Genomic DNA, 25,196 nt, shown 5'->3' on the forward strand with positions numbered 1-25,196 from the left:
ACTCCTCCATTGTTGGTGGGATTGCAAGCTGGTACAACCATTCTGGAAATCAGTCTGGAGGTTCCTCAGAAAATTGGAGATAGAACTACCCGAGGACCCAGCTACACCACTCCTGGTCATACACCAAAAAGATGCCCCAACATATAACAAAAACACATGCTCCACTATGTTCATAGCAGCCTTATTTATAACAGCCAGAAACTGGAAACAAACCAGATGTCCTTCAACAGAAGAATGGATACAGAAAATGTGGAGTATACAATGGAGTACTGCACAGCTATCAAAAACAGTGACTTCATGAAAGAAAACATCATTCTCAGAGAGGTAATTCAGTCTACCAAAGAACACATATGGTACGTACTCACTGATAAGTGGCTATCAGGCAATGAGTTTGGAATACCCATGATACAACTAAGAGACCACATGGAGCTCAAGAGGAAGGAAGATCAAAGAGTGAATGCTTCAGTCCTTCTTAGAAGGGGGAACAAAATAATCAAGGAAAGTAAAGACTGGGAGGAACTTGGGAGGAAGAGAGAAGGTGGAAGAGAAAAAGAAGGGGCAGAATCAGGTGTGGGAGGAGATGGAGGAATGTACAGAGGGTCAAGAAATTGAGCACAGGTGTGTAGCAATGGGGAATGGGGAACTGGGGGTAACCAACAGAATGTCCCAGGTGCCAGGAAAGCAAGAGCCTGCCAGGACCCCACGGGATGAAATTAGTTGAAATATCCCACAAAGGGGAAGGAGAACCTGTTGAGACCATATCCAGAGGTTAGGCATGGTCCCCCAGTTGAGGGATAGGGCCACTCACTCATCTCCAAAATTTTAACCCAGAATTGCTCCAGTCTAAAGGAAATACTGGGACAAAGAGTGGAACAGAGACTGAAGGTCAATCAGAGACTGCCTGATCTGGGTATCCATCCCATATACAGTCACAAAACTTAGACATTAAGAAGTGCTTGCTGAGAGGAGCCTGTGTGAGTGTCTCTTGAGAGGCTCTGCCAGATTTTGACCAATACATATGTGGATGCTCAAAGCCAATCATTAGACTGATTGATCACAGGGACCCTGATGGAGGAGTTAGAGAAAGGACTGGGAGGGGTAACCCTGGTAGCCCTTGGTCCTGTGAAGACTTGATGCCCCAGTATAAGAGGAATGCTAGGGTGGTGAGGCGGTAGTGGGTGGGTGGGTGAGCAGCCTCACAGAAGCAGGGAAAGGGGGGATAGGATAGAGGGTTTGCAGATGGGAAACCAGGAAAGGGGATAACATTTGAAATGTAAATAAATAAAATATCCAATTAAAAAAAATAAAACAAGTCTATAAAATAACAATAAAACTCAGTTTTTATAAAGAGAAAAATATAAATTATATAGAAAATGTCTGAAATAAGACATAGCAGACTATCAACAGTGCTGCTTTTCAGAAGGGGGTTTCTATGGGAAAAGTGGCAGAAGAGGGACAAGGTTATAGCCTTTACTGTTTGTTTTCCCTAAAATGCATGTTATCACTTCATCTCCCCATTTCTACACAAAAGGAAATAATTTTAATTATACTACTAGTAACTAACATGTAAAGATGAAAGGCAGTCAACAGACTGTTTACAAAACATAAAAAGATAAAGAGAATCTGCAAGGATCCTAACTAGGTATTATTTCCAAATACTTGGCAATGCTAAAAAATTCTGGTATTTCACAATTCTATTTCTAAAAGCAAAGATAATCTGAAGACATTTTTTGAGAACACAATGAACCTGAGTAACAGTTAATCTTATTTACTTGTGAACAAATATGATTCTACAGAATAAAAGCATGTAATTGTAGCCATGGGAATTCCTATACATATGCTTAAAATGCTGATTGTAATAATTATGTAAAATAAGGCATTACGTTACTAGCAGACAAAACTTATAATGCATGGTATTAGGAAACACAAATGATAATGCTACAACAGGCAGCAACTGGACCTCACCCCAGTGAGAACACCTTACATCAAGGTGTGCTCTGTTTCACTCTGCTCTGCCGTCTCACCCACCAATGCAAACAAGGCAGAAAGACAGACTCTTCCAGGTCACATGTCAGTACTACTGCTGTGAGAAGGCCCAAGCTAGTCAGTAAGGACAAGGTAGTGTTCTCAGTGCTATACCCAAGGTTCTAACTCAGCATTAGAGATGCAACACTACATTTTATACAGAAAAACATCAGTACATAATATAAATTAAAAACCTTAAACTTAAAAAACTGATCATAAAAGAAATTTTAATATAATTATTATGTACATTAAAACAAAAACACACAACCCCCCCAAAAGATCCCTAAAAACTCATTAGCAGTCAAAACATGCTACCCAAAAGAAGCAAATTAACCATAATAGCTTAAACAAAGCTATAAAAACTTTTATAAATCCTTTCTAATTGTATTTTCATAAGCATTTAAAAATCTCAATAGACAAAATTGAGAAATTTATAGAAAATCTATTAAATATTCTAGTACATTAGTGAGAAATGAACCTTTAGGCTTGACTTATAGAATGCCTATGATAGAATCAGTATTCACTCATAATCCCATAGGTCAGCAGCATCAACGCTGTAGGGAACTCTCAAGAAATGCAAAGTACAAGGACCTAATCTGACTTGATTTTAACGATTCCTATGGAATTCACGTCTATCTCTGTATAGCCAAAACTCAGAAACATTCGCATAGACTTTTAGTAACTGGATAAAAAAAAAAAAAATCCATTAGTGTTCTTTTGTTATTGCAAGAGCAAATGGCTCTAACCTGTAAAACCTGTTTTCCAGTCTTTGTTTAATGGTACTTAGGTCCGTTGGGTATGCCACCACAGTGCAATACATGGGATAAGCTTGAAGATCCACAGGAGCCACAAATGCAGAAGCAATATCTGAAAAAATAAGGTTAGAAATCTATTTTCTGTAGTGTAAAATTTGCTGGTACATTAGGATGAAGAAATATAAATATAAATTTATCAACACAAGAAAAATAGAGCAAAACCTAGAACACAAGATCATTATATTTTTTAAGCTAGTTTAAACTTAAAATATTAATAAAGCTGTTTAAGACAGTATTTATAAGATGACTTTTATAGTTTCCACTTTATCAGACTGAGGTTGGGTAGACGGCTCAGTAATAGAGTGTGTGCATGAACAAAGCCTTCAGTCTGATCCTTGGCATATGAGGAAAAAGAGAAAATCAAAAGACAAAACTTCTACATACAACAGTACGCCCAGAATTTTCAGTTCTTACTCTTAATTTTTGAGTATTACCCTATGTCGTTTTAAGTTGATTTTGGACTGCTAGTATGTACTATAAATACCATTACAATCTCCAGCAGAGTCCAGATAAGCAAATTTTTTGTCAGTTTACTTTTATTTTCACATACCAGAAATATAAGACCATATTCCATTTCTTTCCCTTTGTAAAAACCTATGTGCCAAATCATAAGAAAACAAGCATAGCTACCCAAATAATTAAATATAACTTTGAATTACCTTCCTCTTTCAGTTCATATCATGTCCATTGAGTTTAAGAACTTTACAAATATGGCAGACACCTAAAATGTAGCTACAGAAAGTTCATGTAACTTAGAAGGATTTCTATACTACTGTTACTAGTTACTTACCTAGTGTCATCAACTGATTTATTCCTCCAACAATTCTTTCACATTCTTCATCCCTGGGATTGGCTCCCCATTCTCCATCAAGAGGTTTATAAATTAGTGACCTACATTCAACATCAGTTAAAGGAACACTGGTACCCAGTTCTTCTGGAAACACAGCTGAAATGCAGGTAAACACATCAATCAATGAACAGTAGTAATTAGTGAAGAGTTTTTCTTTAGAAATAATTGATGATAAAAAAATTACAATTTTCACAATGGGAAAATGTTTTAAATAGAAATGTATTCTTAACAAAGATATGACATTTAAAACTAAATGGTTATTTATATCTAATAAGTGTATTACAGTCCAATTTTATACCTCGAAGAGAAAATTTCTACAAAAGAATTTCAATTTTTAATCTATCTCCTAACTCAACTATCATTTAAAAAAACATTAAAATTTCAATAATATTTTAATCAAATTCTCAAATTTTCTAACAAAAATAGAGAATTACGAATGCTAAGAGAAGTTTTAAATCTTCCATTTCTGAAATGATGCTTTTCATGTCTACATCTTTAACTCTGTACATAAAAAATTTTCAAGGAATGTTAAAGACTCTGCAAATAAACCAGGTTATTTATTTCCTTTAAAACGAACTACAACAGAATCTAAACACTGTATGCAATCAAATTAACTATGTGCGTAGGTATGTGCACCCAAATAAAACCAAATTCCATCAGAACCATCAACAGACAAAGAGGCATAAAAATAGTATCATTGAGACTAAAAAGAAAACTAGCCACAATACAACAAAGCCAATCTCACTTCTTCATTAGGCCAACTGTGAGCTCACAGCAATCAAACCAGATTTAAACACGAGACTTAAACTCACAAAGATAGACAAAACGGGAAGCCAGGTGACTTTACAAGTTGATAATGATATTTTCTATTTTTCAATATTTCTACCTGAGCAGTGAAATGGAAATGTTGACTAGTCATATTAAATGACCAAGACTATCAACATGAGGATTGTTTTAATTTTTCCTGACTGAGTTCACTTCCTATTTAATACTCACAATAACCACATGTGGCAGCAAGTTAGAAAATTAAGAACTTTTTAAAATTACATATTTATTGATTCCACGTGTATGGGTGTTTTGCCTGAATGTAGGTGTGTGTACCTATCCCTGGTGCCTAAAGAGAGCAGAAGAGAGTGCTGGAGTTCCTGTTGGCAGATTTACAAATGGTTATGAGCTGGGAATTAAAACCAAGTACTCTGGAAGAGAGTCCAGTGATTCTGACTGCTGAACCATCTTCCCCATTACCCCTTTTGGTTTCTTTGTTTGTAGTGTTTTGTTTTAAGAAAAGGTTTCACTATGTAGCCTAAATAGCCAGGAAGCTCCTACTATGTAGATGAGGCTTGCCTTAAACTTGAGGAATCTCTCTAGTAATTTTTTTACAGTACATTAATTACTCAAAAATCACATTTATAAAGATTTATTTCTATTATGTCAGACTATTTTTCTTGTTATTTTTTAAAAATCTCTACCTGAAGACACAGGCAGAAATCATTTAGAATTCTAAACAACACAGAATGGAAAGGATCCTAATATACAAATAGTAATTTATAATCTAATAAAAGCCACTTACAAACCTTTTGGGCACATACAAATGTGTCCTACTTTTTAAAAACTTAAAACAAAACCTGATAGTCAAGTGTAATCATCATGCTTCAACCACATTCAGTCTTCCAGAATCAGAAATACGTCATAATTCACTTTCACAGGACTAATCCCACAATCCCAATTCTCCTAGATTATATGGAAAGTCACAGTTACTGTTATTAATTATAACTGCCCTTAGCCATTGAGCATTCCGTATGTGTTACATGTAATGGAATATGAGCCCTAAGAGAGTGATTTTGAGACCTGGGAACTAGTACACACAAAATGCTAAGACAAGGCCATACATTGGTACTTCCATTTAGAAATTTCATTCCTTAATGACTATTTGCTGATGTTACAAAAAATGGTTTCAGATGCCTCCCCCAATCCATGTAAAGAATGAATAATAAAACAGCTTTCTATTTAGTTGTACTATATTAATTTCAATCTCCCTTTTAAGTCATAGATTCCAGATAGGCAAAGTCTATCAACATGTTCAGTGCTAAAACTTCTCTAATTTTGTACTACGTAACAGGCTTACAATTAATACTTCCATTAAATATTTTCTATTTGCTGGTCACAATAAACTTAAAGGATATCAAGTTTATTACTTTGTTGAATCAAGCTCTTACTATCCAACCTTAGCTTATGGTAGATTCCTGCCTTTGTCTCTTGAAAACTGGGATTCAACTCAAGCAGTAAACCAGCCTTATTAAAAAACAGTAACTAGGGCTGAAGGGATGGCTCAGAGGGCAACGGTGCATCCCACACTATCTAATGGCCCAAGTATAATCCTTAGGATCCAAGAAAGAAGAGAACTCTTGCAAGCCATCCTCTGGCTTCCAAAAATGGCCTACTATGCATATTTAAGTGCCTATATACACATCTCTCTCTCTCTCCTCCCTCACACCCTCCCTCTCCTTCTCCCTCTCCCCCTGTGTGTGTGTGTGTGTGTGTTTGTGTGTGTGTGAGAGAGAGAGAGAGAGAGAGAGAGAGAGAGAGAGAATGAATGTAAAACAAAAACCCCAACAAACTCTACAAAGTTTAAGCAACAAGCCCAACATATACTTACCATTATTAGGTATTAATTCCATATCCCAAGGACTCATCTTTTCTGTATCTCCATTGTCCCAACTATAAGAAAGCAAAATTATTTCAATAAAAGGGTCAGAAAATAATACAAAAAATTATGAAAATCACATTAAGTAAATAATCAACTCAGTATTAAACGATCTTGATTTCTTTACTAAAAGAAAAATTCAAACCTTGGCCTAATTGAAAATACAACCTAATTATTTTCTTACCAAACGTTATAACACTGAAACAAACTATCAGGGTACTCAGGTTGAAGAGGCTCTTGACTTTCAATTGTTCCAAACCACCAGGCATCATCTATGACAGATCTGAAGCGGTCACCTGGAAAATAGTAAAAACCGCCTGACTCAGCACACTGCCATGTGCAGTCACTTGGTTAAATCCCATTCCTAAAGTGTATCTCTCGAAGGTTCTTAAACCGGATGATTTCAAAACACAGAAAGTAATCCATATATTAAAAAAAGTCAGGAAAATTAGCACACATATCTAAAATATGACTTACATTATTATTTCTTAGATTTCAGTAATGAGACTTTTCCTTTTTGTCTTAATCATTTTTGCAAATGTAGCATTTAAAAACCACCATTTGGGCTATGTCTAAACTTCTCATATACTTGGGTTACTTCAGCTAAACATATTTATAGTTTGTTTTTAATTTTTTAGTTCCTACAAATAATAATCACCCATGAAACCCTGAGTAGCTCTCATTCACCTCTACCGTCCCCACACTGTACTGCACACTCCCTCTTCCTTCTTTCTAAGGGGCAACAACACAAAGAAACAGTTCAAACCCTCCCGCTTTGCCTTGGGTCTCTCTCTTTACCCATCTGTTACGGTTCTACCACTAAAAGTGCTCATAATAAACACGCTAGTAAGCTCCAAGAGCCACACCTGGTTTGAATGCCTGTCTTTTCAGCCTCCTGATGCACATGAAACCTTCAGAGTGCCGTTTGCTTTCTACCATGTTTTCCTTTTATGTCTTTAGTGCTTACTAAAACGTCTGATAGCATAGGCAAAGGTCTAAAGGATGTGGGTGTTTCTAGCGGCCTTCATCTACTCAGTAATAGCAGTATCATCTATATTAGAATATTTAAGTACTATCTTATATTAAGGTACTTTTTCATTTCTAACACACGAGAAATAATGAATCACTTTGCCAACTGGTCAGTTATTTTCAAGAAATGCATTTTCTCATGTTCACAAAAAATTGATTTAAAAATTTATGCAGACATGCATTAAATAACAAATGTGTTAAATCGGAAAAACAAGGTAAAGTATATTTTAAATTAGAACTCAGAGTCTGCCCCACATGTGGCCCATGCATATACAGCCATCCAATTAGACAAGATGGATGAAGCAAAGAAGTGCAGACCGAAAGGAGCCGGATGTAGATCGCTCCTGAGAGACACAGCCAGAATACAGCAAATACAGAGGCGAATGCCAGCAGCAAACCACTGAACTGAGAATAGAACCCCCGTTGAAGGAATCAGAGAAAGAACTGGAAGAGCTTGAAGGGGCTCGAGACCCCATATGTACAACAATGCCAAGCAACCAGAGCTTCCAGGGACTAAGCCACTACCTAAAGACTATACATGGACTGACCCTGGACTCTGACCTCATAGGTAGCAATGAATATCCTAGTAAGAGCACCAGTGGAAGGGGAAGCCCTGGGTCCTGCTAAGACTGAACCCCCAGTGAACTAGACTGTTGGGGGGAGGGGGACAAGGGGGGAGGGTGGGGAGGGGAACACCCATAAGAAAGGGGAGGGGGGAGGGGGATGTTTGCCCGGAAACTGGGAAAGGGAATAACACTCGAAATGTATATAAGAAATACTCAAGTTAATAATAAAAAAAAAATAAAATAAAATAAAAATTTATGCAGACATGCATTAAATAACAAATGTGTTAAATCGGAAAAACAAGGTAAAGTATATTTTAAATTAGAACTCTTTCGGAGTTAGAATTAAAAGAAAATCTTTGTAAACTATTACTGATTTGACTGGGTACTAAGTTGGATTCAAATGGACAGTCCTGTTAACAATGCGCAGTAGTACCTCCTGGCCATCTTAAGTGGCAGAAGACAGATGAACAGATATTACAAAAATTAAAGAACAGACTCTGAAGACATAATATTGTACTAACATAAAAAAATTGAAAGATCTAAAGAAATGAATGTATTGATGCTTATTCATTCAAAATATCTGATCTACCTATCACTTTTGCACAGTACTGTTTTATTTCAATGTAACCATATGTAAAAGAAATGTGTTACATCTATTCTAGACTATAAATATAATTTGCTACTACTCAAACAGATTACAATTGTTTCCTGAAAATTATTTTCCTCAAATAATTTTAAATATTCAATATTCATATTTTATGCACTTACAGTAATCATAAAACAAATTGTATAAAGCACATTTTAAAATAATTTCCTACAATGTTTATTTTTTTGATAATTTAAATCTGTACTCTTCAGAAGACTGCTTTCTTGGTGACAACTACGCGGGACATTCCAATTACCTAGAGGTTCCTTTACACTTTCCCATGCTCACCTTTGTCTTAAGAGGATGCCACACTTCTGTTTTACTTCATGCCCCTCGTTATAACATTTTAAAAGTGGCTCATTGCTTACATTAAAGTTTATTGTAAGCAAACATTTATTTTGGCATATTAATACATGTGTATCACTATAATTCATTTTCATGTAGGTTCCTGTCTGCTTCCTTCCCCCACTTAAAACTAAGTTTTGCCAAGATTAATCAAGAAAAACATGCCAAAAGCACTGAAAAAAACAGATCAATATACAACTGATATGTGATCAGCGATGCCATTACACATCTACTACAACCCTCTAACGCAGCAAACAGTGGATTAGTTTAAATTAAGAACTACTCAAAGAATATGTGCCCATTTGTCTAATTTAAAATAACTTAAACGCATATGATTTCAAACTTTCAGACAGTTATGAATAATAATAAAATCATTTTAATGTTAGCCCAAGTTCAAAATTTGAATTCATGATGCTATATCATCTTTGTCCTCAAACATGACTCCTATTATCAATACTACTGGGTAAGTATTTAATTCAAAAACATAAAACAGCTGAGAGAAAAAAATTCTAAAATAATTCTGTAATAGACAAATAGAACAGAAAACGTTTTAAAATTTGAACATCAACCAGATTAAAGTATTTTCATTCTCACAACATAAAAATGGCATATCTTTTTTGTTATCATACTTACAAAAGATAAAAAAAGGCTATGCTAACTAGTAAGTGATTTATAAAGGGTAAGATATGCAGAACACCTATGGCTTTTAAATCAATAATTACCCACCTATATTCCATCGTCTGTATTTTGCATCATCAAATTGTTGTCTCAAGACTAGAAAATCTATGACATCAGGCATATCATGGTATCTATTACAAACAGAAACAGACTAATTAGGTCACACAACTACAAGTACCTAAGATATGTTCAAATTTATCTTGAAAAATACTGCCTTGATAGCAGTCCTTACTTCATGGTAAATGATCCACCAGTCAGTTTACCAGTATCAGGATCTAGAAAAGCAAGTTTAAGGCAGCAAAGGGTAGGCAATCCCACTTCATACTTTATACCAACGATCTTCATTAGTTCTTGTTCCTACAATACAAAAACAAGACGTTATCTCTGCAGAACAAAGTGTGTGCTTGTGAGGCCAGTGGTAGACACCTCAGGTCACTTCTTAATCACTGTCTGTTTTATTTACTTAAACAAGAGCCTCTCACTGAACCTGTAACTTGCCAGTTTGGCTTAGTCTGACGCCTGACTCCTCTGTCTCCCAAGTGCTGAACTGAGTATAAAAGGGAACAAACTACAGATAGCCATTGTGGTGTTGCGGGGGCCCGGAGGACCTGAACTCTGGTCTTTATGTTTTCATGGAAGCATATTACCCGTTGAACTACTCCCCAGTCCCATTCGGTTTCTTATAGTCAAAGAGTAAACATTCATACAACTTCTTCAGTGATGCACATATGTACTTGACATGGAGAAACGTGCCAATATTTACCCTCAGTTCCATCTTATGCCAGGGCTGCTTCTTAGGGTTGATACTGTAAATTCTATTTTTCCGAGCCATTTCCACATATGCTTCATGTCCTTGCCGGAAATAATAAACCTAAGAAGAAAAATCAAAACTAAAGGTGGAAGATGCTACATACATCTAACTTAGAAATTATACAGAAATTCTCACACTGGAAATATTAAATGTTATTCGAAGTTATCTTAAAGCCACCTAAACAAAACTCAAGAGCTCTAATCTAAAAACTCAGAAAATTAAATGTGCGGATGTTTTGTTTTTATTTTATTGTTTTATTTTGAATTTAAAGTATGTTAATCCATTTGGTACACACACACACACACACACACACACACACACACACACACACACACACACACCCCCAACCAGGGGATTTAGGAGGTCACAACCTTTTGTTTTTACTTTTTAAATCACATGTTTATACACATGTAGAAAACATTGAAATCAAACATGTATTTTCATATTTATTTATCCAGCTTGATTAATAATCTGTAAATCATAAGTGGATGTATGTGTATATGTGCACCTCCATTTCAAGACAAAAGTTAACTCCTAGAAAGTATCCTGCAGAACTGACATTTGAATAATCTGCCACTGTAGTGCATCTCATTATTAAGAAACACTTATTTCAATGTTGGGGGAGAGGTATCAGTGTTCTGCATAGATGCATTTGTATGCATAGTGCCTACAGAGGTCAGAAAACGCCACCAGATTCTTCAGGACTGGATTTACAAGAGGTTGTGAGCTACCATGTGGGTCCTGTAAATTCAACGTAGGTTCTCTGTAAGAGCAACATGTGTTTTTTAACTCCTGAACCAACTTTCTAGGCTGAAGAAAGTTATTTTAAAATGTGCTTAAATGATCAGTAATATTTTGGATGGCCACTATCCTGCATATTTTCCTCCTACTCATCCCTATTCTGTTGCCTGAGAATCACTGGAGGTGTGCAGTACAATTCCCCAGTTCAAGACTCAATGGGGTGAAGGTTTCAGCACCAGCATCTACAGACGATCCAAACATAAACCTAACATCTTGAAAAGTACTGTTATCATGTTACTGCTACAGACCGTTAAGAATTGCCGTTGCAAAGGTATGTTCTAGTTCTAAAGTTTATAAAACAAGAGGCTCTTTAGATAAATATATCATACCTATTAATTACTAATTTATAATAATATTAATTTACTACATTTTGAAAAAGGAAGCCTCTATTTTAAGTATTTTTAGTCACTCTATTGGATATTAGTCAGTAACAATTTTCAAATGTGTATTATAGAATAAGGAGATATGGTCCTGAGAGTCTGAAAGTCTTAAATTAATCTCATTCTTTTTAGTTCAGGCTAGTCTACTTTACAGAGTGAATTCCAGACTAGCCAGTACAACACAGAGAAACCCTGTCTTGAAAAACCAGGAAGGGGGTAAAACCCAGTCTTTTCAAAATAGTTAATACTATGACTTATATTTAATATTATCACATATTTATAGTTGTCCAAAGGAATCTTATTACTAGATATTTGGTTGTACCTTTCCAATACTCTTATAGATGTATAGATGTTTTTTAAAGAAACCTGCTGCAATCTTCTACAATTAAGTTTCAAAACCTATAAATATATTCAGGTTACTACTTGAAGAAAAAAACTTAAGTAACTTTTAAAATGTAAAAATTTAAAAATACCTCATCACCCATCTGTGGCACAAATGGACATCTTCTAGGTAGTGTATCTGTAATCCATGCTGAAGGCAACCATTCTTCTAACGTAAGACCATTTTCGGTTAGTTCTCCTACGGCCAATCTCTGAGAAAGCATGCAATAGTATTAGCAGTATTTTTAAACACACAAAAAATGAATCTCTACAGAGACTTTACTCTCCAGTATTAAAACCCTATTCTAGAAAAGCAGTACAAGTGGCAAAAGTTATTCAGCTTTTCCAAATCACTGATGGAGAGCTAGAGTCAAAAGCAAAGTGTCTACTCCTCACAAAACTCTCAAAAGACATCCTAACAGATACAAACTATAAATTCTTCTAGATTACCCCTTTAAGAACAAGTCATCTTAATAAAAAGTACACACAACAAGTTAAAATGTGCTCAATGGTCTTAAAATCGGAGTCTTAGTTTGGCAGTAATAAGTTAAGACTATATCCAATAGGCTTAGTTGTATCAAGGAGCCAGAAAGCTAATCGCTTTCATGAGAGCTATAAACTGGACATTACATTCTACATAACCCAAGAATCCATTCACTCACTCACATTTATTCTCTCTCTCACTTTGTCACTGTCACCACTATTTCTCTTAGACATGTGGCCCATGTCGGCCTCAAACTCATTATATATTAAAGGCTGACCTTGAATTCTTATCCATCCTTCCTTCTCCTTTCATTAACACAAGAGCATCCTCCATTACTCAAAGTAGATGTTTCATTCTTTAAGTCATTTATGCTACACACACACACACACACACACACACACACACACGCACGCAAACACATACACACACACACACGCACGCACACACACACACACACACACACACACACACACACACACAAAATCTTCTTTTTTGAAAATAAGTTCTGAAAACAGACCTTTTACTTTTTAACTCCCCAAAGAACAGTAGTAAAAGAAACCTATGCTCCAAGTAAAAATTACTTTTACCTGGTCACCAACAAGTAATCTGATGTCAAGAGCCTTTATATTATTACCTTATGTGAATCGAAAATGAGCTAAAAAAAAATAATAAAGCCTCTGAAACCTAACATTATTTATGCAAGCGATTTAAAATGTGGCTGAGTGTATTTATTGTTGGTTTTGTTGCTGTTGGGTTTTTTTGTTTTAATTTATTTTTTTTTAAGCAAATCATCTCTGAACTAATAAAAATTAAGCTGCACTCTATCTATCATACAGCTCAATCACCCTGGATGGGCTTGCGATCATACAAAAGCAGCTGAAACTTGCATGCTTCCGCCTCCCAAGAGCAAAATTTCTATTTACCAAAATATATGTTTACTATAGTATTCTTGACTTTAAATTTAAAAAAAAAAATTATTCTGTGTGTATGTGAGTGCATGTCCCATGGTATATTGGCAGGAATCAATTCTCATGTTCTACCACATCAGAGCCAGGGATCAAACTGAAGTGGTCAGCCTTGGTTGGTAGCAAGCACCATCACCTGCTACTCTCCTCTATAACCTTCCCGTGAGCCATAACAGTATTTAACACAGCACAGACAAATATGCATCTACTTCAGAGGAAAAAAAAATTTAAACTCTCATTTCCTGGTTTAAAATTTCAGCTTTGTAAGGACAGGTTTTCTCTATTGTTTCCTTCTTTCTTCTATCTTCTCTCAAAATGTCCAGACTCATTAATTAACCAAACATATTACTAACTCAAAAACTTAAAATATAGTTTGCATACTATATTTAATGAAAACTTGCCATAAAAGTGATTTTTTTACCCAATAATTGACTTATATTTGCTTTACAGTCAACAAATGAGAAGTTCTGTCATTTATATTTCATGTGATGCACTCCTGGAATTTTTTTTGTATTTATAGGAATAATAATTAGGATGATAATATAAGACCATTAATAGGCAAAATTTATATACTACCATTTTTCTTATGTAAATAAATCTCACTGGATTTAAAAAATGTTTAAATTAAAATGCTCAAATATTTATAAAGACGGCCATGTTCTGAATAAATGCTCACTGTCTGTCAGACACGCCCGCCAGCACGTCTCCATGCACCTACTACTGCTTACTGTATCCTTTGCATTTTTTTCTGTCAGTATTTGTTAACAAACCTCAATTTTGTTGGATTTCTCACATTTATGCTTTGAATCATTTCCCCAAAAGAAAACACTTGATATAAAAATTTTAAATCAACCTTTTGTTTTCTTTCTTTGGGCTTTTTTTTCTTTGGTGACGTTGGTCCATCTTTTTCTTCATTTGCTTTTTTTCTTTCCTTTTTAATATGTTTTTGCTTCTGATTTTCAGATTCTTCTTCTTCATCTGAACTACTGTCTTGTTTCTTGGTTTTATGCTTAGGAACTTTCTTTGGTGGCTGCAAATTAATTCCAGCATCTGCTGTCCAATCAGAATAATCACTGGAGTAGTCACTAAAAGGAGAGAAGACTTTTAAGTCTTATAGTAGGATAGTTTTAAGAGCATTTTATTAGATACATAGATGGATGGATGGATGGACGGACAGATGGACGGACAGTCAGAGATAGAAGCATGAATGAACTAAAGAGTATTTCCTTATGCACAACTCCCCTGATCTTCCTATCTAAAAACAAATTTTGTAACTATCATTGAAAAATAAATTTAAGAACTTAAAATAATTTAAGAAGCATGCTGCTTGCACCTGTCACTAGTCATTCATTATACAAGAAATAAGGAATGGAGTTTTCAGTTGAAGCAGAAGTATAAAGAACCTTAGAGAAACAACATGCACGCACCATAGGAAGCAAGAATGGGGATTTCTTTTATGAAGGGATCTTAGAAATCTTCTTAGTCTTTTAAAGTGCTGATGGCTGAAGCCTTGCAAGTACTGAACTAGTCAAAGTGTGAAGGGTTTTTTCTACTTTTAAGATGGGATCTTACTATATGTGGCTGGCCTCCAACTCAGAGACCCTCCTGCCTCTGCCTCCAGAGTACTGAACTTTTAATGCATGCACTAGCATTCGTGGCCTAAGGATAAAGTTCTTTTTTTAAAATTTGTGTAGCCCTAGCTTGTCTTGAATTCACAGATATCTACCTGCCTCTGCCTATAAAGGGCCGGGATTAAAGGGGGTGTACCACCATCACTCAGCAAGGATTTTGTATAGATTTAATTAGAAATGTCTTAAAGGAATTTAAGTTCTACTTCCCAAGCACTAGAATTATGGTCTAATTATGGTCCAACATACATGGTCTTTAAAATCATTTAAGAACCTAATTAAAAATATTTTTAAGCATTCTCTTTTAATGTAAGTTCCCCTCAATGTATGAACATTTCACTTTTTGAAAACAGAAAAATATGAAATACTATTCTAGAAATGATCAGATTCTTGTACTAACTTATAGCACCAACTTAATGTTTCCTTTGGAAATCTATTTAGGAACTGCTAAAGGAGGGAAAAAGTATAGGGAACAACATAATTTCCTTCCCCAAGGGTACATCTCCATGGACCATTAAAACCTTGTTATGTAGCTAATGCTATCAGACCTTTAAACGTGAAATTCCAACATAAGTATATGAAGGTTTTCTTGCTTACATGAGCAAAACAAGGAGTAGAAAATTTCTTCTCATTACTAGTAGAGAAAATTAGTAATGTCCTGTAAAAATGGCCATATAAGAATAAAACTTTATTTTTATGACCTGATGCATACACATTCCTCAAAAAATAGCAGTGAAGCTAGTTTACAATGCTGTATGTTAAATATAGCTTTCAGAAATGAAGTAACAAGTAGACAGAAGAGTTAAAAACATTACTTTACAGATCTAGTTGCAATATTTCTATAAAGACTCGTCAGGAAGAAACTCTAAACTTTTGCTAACCAAAAGACTCTTCAAATAACTTTGTATCCAGTATTGGGTGATGGACACAGCACCCGGACAGGACAAGTAAAAGTCTTTACGCCTCTACCTGGAACTGCCGTCACTGTGCCATGCTCGCTCCTCTTCTTCAGAAGTCCCCCCACTGACAGCAAGCACTTCACCTTCCTGCAACAAGGAAGACAGAGTTCATAAGCTACGTCCTAAGAACGGTAGGATATCAAAGTCTGACTTGGGAATAGAAATATAACTTTTGTATTTTTATTCAAAAAAGTTAAAACAAATGTTTATTAAATATTATCTACTAATACCAGATTCAAAAGACCTCTGAGATAATTGCCACATTTCATTTTTATTTAATTCAATTTTTATTTTATTTTTCAGAGCTGAGAATTGAATGCAAGGATCTGGATATGGCAGCTCTGAAATATATCGGCAGTCTTACGATTCTCTTTCATCTGACGTAATTTCTAGAATTACAGGTTTATACAAAAAAAAGCTTCATTGTTTAAAAAAGAACAAATTAAAGAGGGATAACAAACTCTACAGTCATCCTCTGAAATGTATTGAACATTTTTAAAAGCTAAGCTCTTTGTAGCCAGTTTTTCAGAATCTTAAAATTAGGTCCATTTATATTTTACTTACTATTAAAACAACTTTACAAATCAGTATATTCCATCTCTAGCCTTATTTTAGCCAATGAGAGATGATTTGAAACAAGAATAAAGTTACAAACTGTAGCAACAATTGAAACAATTCAATTTAGGAACAATTCAAAGTTTAGAGAATGTTATCTGTGAAGTTATTTTTTTCAAGAGGCTATAATCTTTGACACAGTTCTTATATATCTTTATATAAACATCATGCTTCAACAGTAACAGTCCCCATTGTTACTGAATTGTTTTAAGTTCTTTGTGTTTGCCATGTATTATTGATCTTAATATAAGAAGTACAAGTATAAAAACTTGTAGAAACTTGTTTGAAGCAGTGTAACTACTAAGAAAAAAAGGCTTAATTTGAACCTAAATCATTGCAGTCCAAAGCCTAGGCAAATTCCAGTAAGTATGATTCAGTTTTACCACTTTTTAGGCACACTAAAACCATTTGAAGAAATAGTACTCTTTACAACTTAAATAAAATAATTTATTTTTAAAAAATAATTTGTGTTTAAGCCTTGTCTCATGTTTGCTTGTGTAACACATGTTATGTCTGCTACCTGGAGGTCAGAATCATGGAACTAATTGAAGTTACAGCTGGTTGTGAGCCTCCTAGTGGATTCTGGGACCCAAACCCAAGTCCTTTAGAAGAACAAGTCTTTCTAATTGCTGAGTCATCTTCCCAACAACAAAATAATCTACATTTTAAATTAAATATGATTATATTATCCCACCCCTCAGTCCTCAATCTCCAGATCCCTCTCACTGGCCACTTTTTCTTTTTCTATATATTTATTGCAAATAAACATACAAATGCAATCTGCTGAGTCTATTTAGTGCTGCTTCTGTGTATTTTTTTTTTTTTTTAGGGAAACAGTATTCCTATTCCAAGTGTTTGTACAATGAACTAAGTGAAATCAATAAATGGTAGTTATTTTTATATTTCAATTTTTCCTAAAAGGAAATGAAAAGAAACAGAATTAACCTCTAACTTCTAAATTCAAAACATAAAAAGACAAACTATTTTAACCAAAAAATCCATGCTTCTTTCTGTCAATAATTATTTTATCATATTCCAGTTTCTCTAAAACAGTTACTTACCTGCTTTAAAAGGATGCTAAACTGGACTGAAACTTTCATGGCACTGTTCTAATTGTCAAAATACCCAAGTTCCCAAAGCAATGAACTATAATACTTTATAAAATTTTGTATTTAAAAGAGAATTATAAATACCTCAAAAATAAAGATTTTATAAAGCAAATGATTTTGCCCATTTGGTCTTCCAAATGATCAACAGATGGTCAAGGTTGCAAAAACCTATTCAGGAGGCTGAGGCAGGATATTACTTTCGCTTAAGTTTGAGTTGTACACTGTCTGAATTAAATAATCCCCCCCCCCATCTCTCCTATCAGGTTAATTATTTTGTAGTTCTGTTTTTTTTGCTAGAATAACTACATTATTCTATCTTGGATATAGCAGGACTTAAAGCCACTGCAGCTCTGAACCATTTTTTTAAAGTAATTCTAGCATTATATCAGGAACTGTAAGGTCACTGGCTCCTCCAGGAATAACATCCAGATTTATAGAGAAGCAATTCTTTTTCTAAAGGTAGCACAGAAGCAGACCTGTGGGAGGCAGTGAAGACTGACTAAAAACAAATCACATGGACTAGAGGAAGCTAGGAAATTAAACTCTGGAACACCACCAGACTTCTTGCCTATGAAGGAGAAAATTTTGTTTGCAAACAAAAGTGACTGAAGCAGATGAGACTCCTGCAACGGCTGGTTTGTTCTGGTTATATGAGAAAGCAGCTCTTGACTGTCTGTCTCTCAAGGATCTTCTTTACTAGTCAGACAACCTATTTTGCAAGAAAACCCAAAAGCTAATAAATCCTGTTGGAAAGGAGTCATACAATAAGAAAACTAATTTTTTCTCTAAATTTTAATTTAAAATACCGTTTTTGAGACAAGGTCTAAGTATTATTGACAAAACAAGTCCCAAATTTCTAGATTCAAATGAGTCCTACATCAGTGTCCTAAGTGCTAGGCTACAGAAATATTATTTCCCAGACCTGAGCTTTGGAGACTAACTTACACTGTGGATAGGGTCATCCAAGTTACTCAGTAAGATTCTGATATGCTTAACACAAAATACAACATGGTTTCAAAACAGATTAACTATCACTATTTAAGGTAAATCCATCTCTCAAAATTAAAACACTAAGAATTATGAAAAAGAGAGAACTGATTTAGGCTAAAGTCCTAAATAAGATTGTAGTTGATTGCTCATTTTCTTTGCATTAAAAATGTACAAATTAGTAAAACCATTTATAGAGAAATCTGTACATAAGTAAAAGTAAAAAGCCAGAACAAGAGGTTTGAAATTTGTTAATGAGGATAAAAAATAACCAAGAGAGTCAAACTGCTTCTAATTACTGTGAGAGTGACACTAACCCAGACCATCATGGGAACAATTTAGTAGCTCAGCTTTAATATAAAAGGAACCTGCATTTAATAATTAGTCACTATTTAAAAGCTATACAGATATAAACTCTGAACATCTTTGAACCTCTGAACTCTCACAGAATTTTCATTAACTAGAACTTTGTACTTAACATACTCTATTCATAAGGTATTATTCTAAAATTCTATCAAAGAGAACTCAGAATAATGAATCCATATTATTTTTTTATAAATTTGAAATCGAATACATGACATCTGTAGAAGTAGGTCTTTTTTAAAAAAAAAAAGAAAAGACAGGGCTAGAATAAAACATAAAATGCCGTATCAAAATTGTATTTACAGTAAATGCAGTGAAAGTCATATTTAAAAGTAAGTACAGGAGACAGAGATTTGTGAATATGTTAAGATCTTACATCTGAAGAACTAGTCCCATTTTCTATCTCCTCTAAGGGCCTGGGTGTTTCTTCCAGTGCAGATCTTGTACGGTAATTGTGTTGATTTGCTTGTTGCTTTTTGGAATCCCCAAGATCCAGGAAATGTTCATGAGTATGATTCTATAATAAATAAAAATAAAATTTATTCATGATAGGCTTTAAGAAATGGGCCTTGCCTATTTAAAAGTTATTATTATGGAAAATTCACATATTTAAAATATGTGAATGGAATGAAATGGACTAAGGTTGCCAAATGAAATTCTTTCTGAAATAAAACTCAAAAAGTCTTTTGCAAACTGGACATAGTGGCTCACTCCTTTAATCCCAGCATTCAAGAGGCAGAGGCAAGTATATTTCTGAGTTCAAGGCCAGTCTTGCGTACATAAAAGAGGTGGAGGGCAGCCAGAGCTATATAAATACCCTATCTCAACCCTGAGATTAAAAAAAAAAAATTATAGACAGCAAATGCAATATTTAAGAAAGAGAGTCAAACAGAGATATTCAAGCACAACATGCTCCTAAAAATGTTTAAGCAACTTCAAGAGTGAAAAAAATCATATCCATAAGTAAAAAGAACCAACTAAAAGTCCTTAAAATAAAAAACTAATTATTCAATTAGCAATGGGGAAGGGCAGCAGGCTAACCATACAGACTGAAATGTGAGTGAGAATATGAAGCAGGCTACTATACTACTTAAAGCTTCAAATAAAAACAAATCTGGGTGATGCAAATGCCTGTACAACCCAATCCTTGAAACATGAGGATCCAGAGCTGAAACCTTGATTCAACAACGAAAGAAAGCAACACCACAAACGATGTTTTAAAGTTTCAGAACTTGAGTTGAAAAAACGAAGAACTCTTACAATAGACATATCAGTCAAACTAAGTACACTAAGGAGTACCCTGACCATCACTGAACTGGGAAACTAGAGATGGTCAGCTGAGAACAGTGGTGGTCTGTACAGGAACTATGTTCAGATCCAGTACCCACATAGCCACAATGGCTTATACCACTCCGTGCATACTTCTGGGGTTCTGTGGAATACTTCTGGATTCCACTGGCATTGACTGCACAGAGTACACATAAATACAAGTAGGCAGCGTTCATGAAACAAATCTTTTTTTTAAAAAATGAACCTGACACTAAGGAGAGTAGAAAAATTGGACACAAAGGAACTTTGAACCTAAAATTATATTCTTACTAATGAAAATGAAATGTTCATACACAAACTCACTCCGAATGTATCTGTTCTAAATTTTATAGAAATCTTACAAAGTATGTAAAAGCCAAATAAGGAAGTAATATCCTACCTTGTCAAACACTGATTAATCCACTATTAAAAATTTAATATATCTTTCCTTTCACTTGGCATAAAAATTTCTAACTACTCAAAATCATGTCATTAAAATTACTGTTGAAAGCCTCATGTGCAATTTCGTAATTCTGGTAAAATATAAAGCATTTTAAATGTAATTGTTTTGGTTTTCCTACATCAGCTTCCCCCACGCTGGGATTAGAGAAGTTACCCATCACACCTGGCCATTTTAAATGCCTTGATGAACGAACAATACAGTGAACAAGAAAGCAGGCTGTTTGTTAACTAACACTTGTTTTCTCCCTATTCAACAAAAAATAAAATCTATTCTATTAGAGTATCATGCTTGGGCCAATGATAAATCTGGCACAATGTTATTAAAAAGCAGTAGCCTTCTACAGAACAAGCATATATGCTCTTTGTACCTTTCTCTTGACTGACCCTTAATCCTACAACCTTAAGTGAGAAGTCAGACTAGCTTCAGGCTAAATCCTAGATGAGTAAGAAAATGAAAAATTCTTCAGCCCTCACCCTGGATTACAAAGGATTTTTAATTTTTTATTTTAAATTTAGATAACCTTTACATATTTGTATGTTTGTTGTGACACACACAGACGTCGGGGCTAAACTGTGCAGTCAGTTCTCTCCTGCCATGCTGGTTCTGGAACCCAACCTAGCTTCGCAGCCCTGTTAGCAAATGTCTAACCAGTTGAGCCAATCATGTCAACTCTACCAAGGATTTTTATATTTTTGGTTGCAACCCCAGCCTTTAACAACCAAGTCATGAAGATTTTTACATGAAAAATATATTTCAACTTGGTTAAGGCACTATAAGCTAGTCAGAAACCAGTAAATTTTCATTCATTTAGATCACTGCTCAGTGATCGTGAAGGCTTGCTTGAGAAGCTATTCCATATAGTCTTCCTAAACCTCATATAACTAAGAGCTCTGAAATTTTTAAGCTAAACTAGAGAAGGGGAAACACAAATCTCGCAGGAGACATGCCAATATAAAATACTAGGGATATTCTACAACTCTTTACTTTTTAAGGGTGTATTTTATTCTGCCAGTATGCCTATATGTACACTGTGTCACATACATTCCTGGTGCCGGTAGAGGCCAGAAGAGTCTGCTCAATTCCCCTGACACTGAGGACATCTGTGAGTGACTAAACCTAGGTCCTCAGGAAAAGCAGCAAGTGCTCATAACCACCAAGAGATCACTTCAGCCATCAACCTACCCACCTTAAGAGAAAAGTGGCTTTTGTTTTTTAAGGATACATCAGCTGATCCAATTAATAAATAAGGATAAAAGAGCAAAAAAAATAGAGGAAAGTTTTAGAATATATAACTAGTAAAAGAACTGAAAAATACTTTTCCTTAAGCTGATTATAATTTATTTAATATAAATATTTAATTTAATATTAATATATTTAATATAAAATACACATGAAAGTGTATTTTATATTATAAACAACCAGGAATTAACCATATAATTTTTTCATTAATGTTACTTTGGTAAAATATTAATGCTTATATTTTTAAGAGGAATCTTTTAAAAGATCATTATAGTTACAGCCATACTATTAAGCATCAAATTAATATTTACCTTTGAGACAGTAAGTATTTTATTTTCTTTCGCAACAGTTAAGTGTTTCCTTTTCTCTTCTGATCTATAACTCTTTATTTCCTCTTCTCCCTTTGCAGTTCTCCATTCTTCTTGTCTACTAAAAAGAGAATATTAAAAACCATAAGCATTAATCTACACTTTTATTAATGATTCCTTTAAAATAAATGATAACTCTTACATTAACAATGTGAAGTTTGTTCTGGTATTTTCTTTCCAGATGGAACATGTGGCTCAGAATATAACTAAAATACTAAGAAGAGACTTGTTTTGCTGTTCCCCTCATTTTAAATGGTTTCTGCTGTGGTAATTATAAATCAAATCAAGTTTTGAATTTTGCAAAGTTTTAGCAAGACACCTGTGCTCACACACTCTGACATGTCAAACATGCAACCTATTCAACAGCAGAGCCTTAAAGTTGAACTTCCAATTACTAAAGCACACAACGTTTCCAGTGACATAGATCAGACCCTACTATTCAAAAAGCAAGACCATGTTCTATTCCAGACATTAAGCTGAAACTAAGGGCTGGAGAGCTGGCTCAGAGGTTAAGAGCACTTCCAGAGGTCCTGAGTTCAATTCCCAGCAACCACATGATGGCTCACAACCATCTGTAATGGGATCCAATGCCCTCTTCTGGTGTGTCTGAAGACAGTAACAGTGTACTCATATACAATAAATGAATAAATCTTTAAAAAAAAAAGCTGAAACTAAATAAACATAAAAAATTAAAGAATATTAACTCTGAATTTTAATTTCATTAAATTCAACTCATTAAAACTACAAAGTTTTATTTTTAACTTTAACTTGGAAGTTTTGTTGACCTGTAAGAAAACTGAAACTTAAAGCTTCATTTTTCCCAATATATTCTGTAAGGTGAGAGTGAAATTTAAATCTTCAGAAAAAGATCAATCTCAAATTTTAAGTTTTTGAGCTTTTTAGACTTTTATAATGAAATAATCTTAAATTCCCATATATATGTGAAAAAGAGTTGGGATTCTTTATTCAGTTTTCTTCAACAGTAAATCTTACAAAAGTATAGCACAATGTCAACACTAAGGAGCTAACATTGATGGAAACCGTAATCACCTTCAGGGTTCTCCGGGTCTACTGCTACTCATTTAGGCATTTTAGTTCTCTGCAAATATATTATGTATATTATGTCTTGTACATTTACCACGCCAATCTATTCAGAGCATTCCATCAATAAAAAGATGTTTTGTGTTGCTCTTTTGTTAGAATACCAACACTTTCTTCCACCTTAAATCTCCCTCCTACCAATTCTTAGTGGCCATTAAGTTGCTCTCCAATCCAACATTTATATTTCAATAATGTTCATAAACGGAATCAAACATTATGCAACTTCAAAATCATTTTAATAAAACAGATTTATCTAGGTTATCAATAAGTTGTTCCTCTATAAAGTAGAATATGGCACCGTTCGCTCTGCCAAGTAGAAGGAAATGTAATTTGTATTTGTTCGCCTAGTAGTTTTCAGCTACTGTGACTACCTTCTCAAGACTGGGTCCCTCACATTCTGTGATGGATGAAGGGTGGTCCACAAGGTTACAAACCTCTATGAATACTTATAGGTAATTAATGGTAAGGTTTTAGGGTAGGGGCCCAAGTTCTCACCCCTCCCTGAGAAGCTATTGGTAGTAACGGTTGGTGAGAAGACACTTTCTTCAGTGGTCTAGCCACTGGTAAGCTGCCGGGATTCCTCTAAGTTACATCTCACCTATACTCACTTAAGCAACTGTAATTAAATTTACTGGATCATCAAAACAAACAAATACCAAAAGTATAAGGGAAGAGTTGGGCAAATAAAGGAAAACCAGAGGGAGGCATGAGAGGACAAAGTGGGGTGGGGTGAAAACAATCCAGACAATCACATACATATGGAAAAGGCATAATGAGCCATTACTATTTACGATTTTTATTCACTAATAAAAATAATTTCCAGGGCTGGAGAGATGGCTCAGCGGTTAAGAGCACTGACTGCTCTTCCAGAGGCCCTGAGTTCAATTCCCAGCAACCACATGGTGGCTCACAACCATCTGTAATGGGATCTGATGCCCTCTTCTGGTGTGTCTGCAGACAATGACAGTGTACTTACATATAATAAAATAAATCTTTAAAAAAAATAATAATTTCCAACATATCATTATTGAAGTTGTATATAACAGCTGCCTAATAAAATATAAAACAGTATTCCAGAGTGTCTGTGTCATGCTATATTGTCAAAAAAACAAAACAAAACAAAACAAAACAAAAAAAAACAAACAAACCACGCTTTGTAGCTTTCTCTAAACATACCCAGCATTTGTGCTATTGGTTACTACTTGAGAAGATATGACAGGTACATACATAGTAGTGCTCCACTGGGGCACCTAGTCAGAGGAAGTACATAGGGTCAACATGAGAGCCTGGACTTGGATCTTCAGCACCTGCCTAACGACCAGATGCCACAGCTTGAGTGCATCCTTATGCCCTTACATGGGAGCACACACTACACTACAAGTCCCTACAACTCACTGCCCAGGTAGCCTGGTCAATCAATATCAATGAGTCCCAAGTTCAATCAGTGACCCTGTGCTAAAAATAAAGCGAAAAATGACAGAGAAAGATACCTGATATCAACCACGAGCTCCACATATGCACACATAAGCATATGCCTGCATATTCTAATAAAAGATACCATGTAAAATTTGAATTG

At 34.8% G+C, this 25,196-nt stretch overlaps 1 protein-coding gene across 5 annotated transcripts in view; it reads right to left on the minus strand.

Moving 5' to 3' along the window:
• Phip (PHIP subunit of CUL4-Ring ligase complex) overlaps positions 1-25,196 on the minus strand; it is a 114,296-nt gene that overhangs the window by 21,222 nt on the left and 67,878 nt on the right. For 3 of the 5 annotated variants that reach the window (XR_015626657.1, XM_087562217.1, NM_001427740.2), the window contains 12 exon segments: positions 22,463-22,580; positions 19,518-19,658; positions 16,078-16,154; positions 14,334-14,565; positions 12,124-12,243; positions 10,422-10,529; positions 9,891-10,015; positions 9,707-9,789; positions 6,579-6,690; positions 6,347-6,408; positions 3,631-3,786; positions 2,772-2,892 (listed from right to left, as the gene is read on the minus strand). Coding sequence is in view for 4 of the 5 variants with exons in the window: in XM_087562217.1 (XP_087418343.1) it covers positions 2,772-2,892; positions 3,631-3,786; positions 6,347-6,408; positions 6,579-6,690; positions 9,707-9,789; positions 9,891-10,015; positions 10,422-10,529; positions 12,124-12,243; positions 14,334-14,565; positions 16,078-16,154; positions 19,518-19,658; positions 22,463-22,580 (1,455 nt within the window). In the remaining variant the exon portion in view is untranslated. 5 annotated transcript variants of the gene reach the window in all.

This window comes from Rattus norvegicus, chromosome 8, assembly GCF_021556685.1.
Source record: "Rattus norvegicus strain SHRSP/BbbUtx chromosome 8, alternate assembly SHRSP_T2T, whole genome shotgun sequence".
NCBI lineage: Eukaryota > Metazoa > Chordata > Mammalia > Rodentia > Muridae > Rattus > Rattus norvegicus.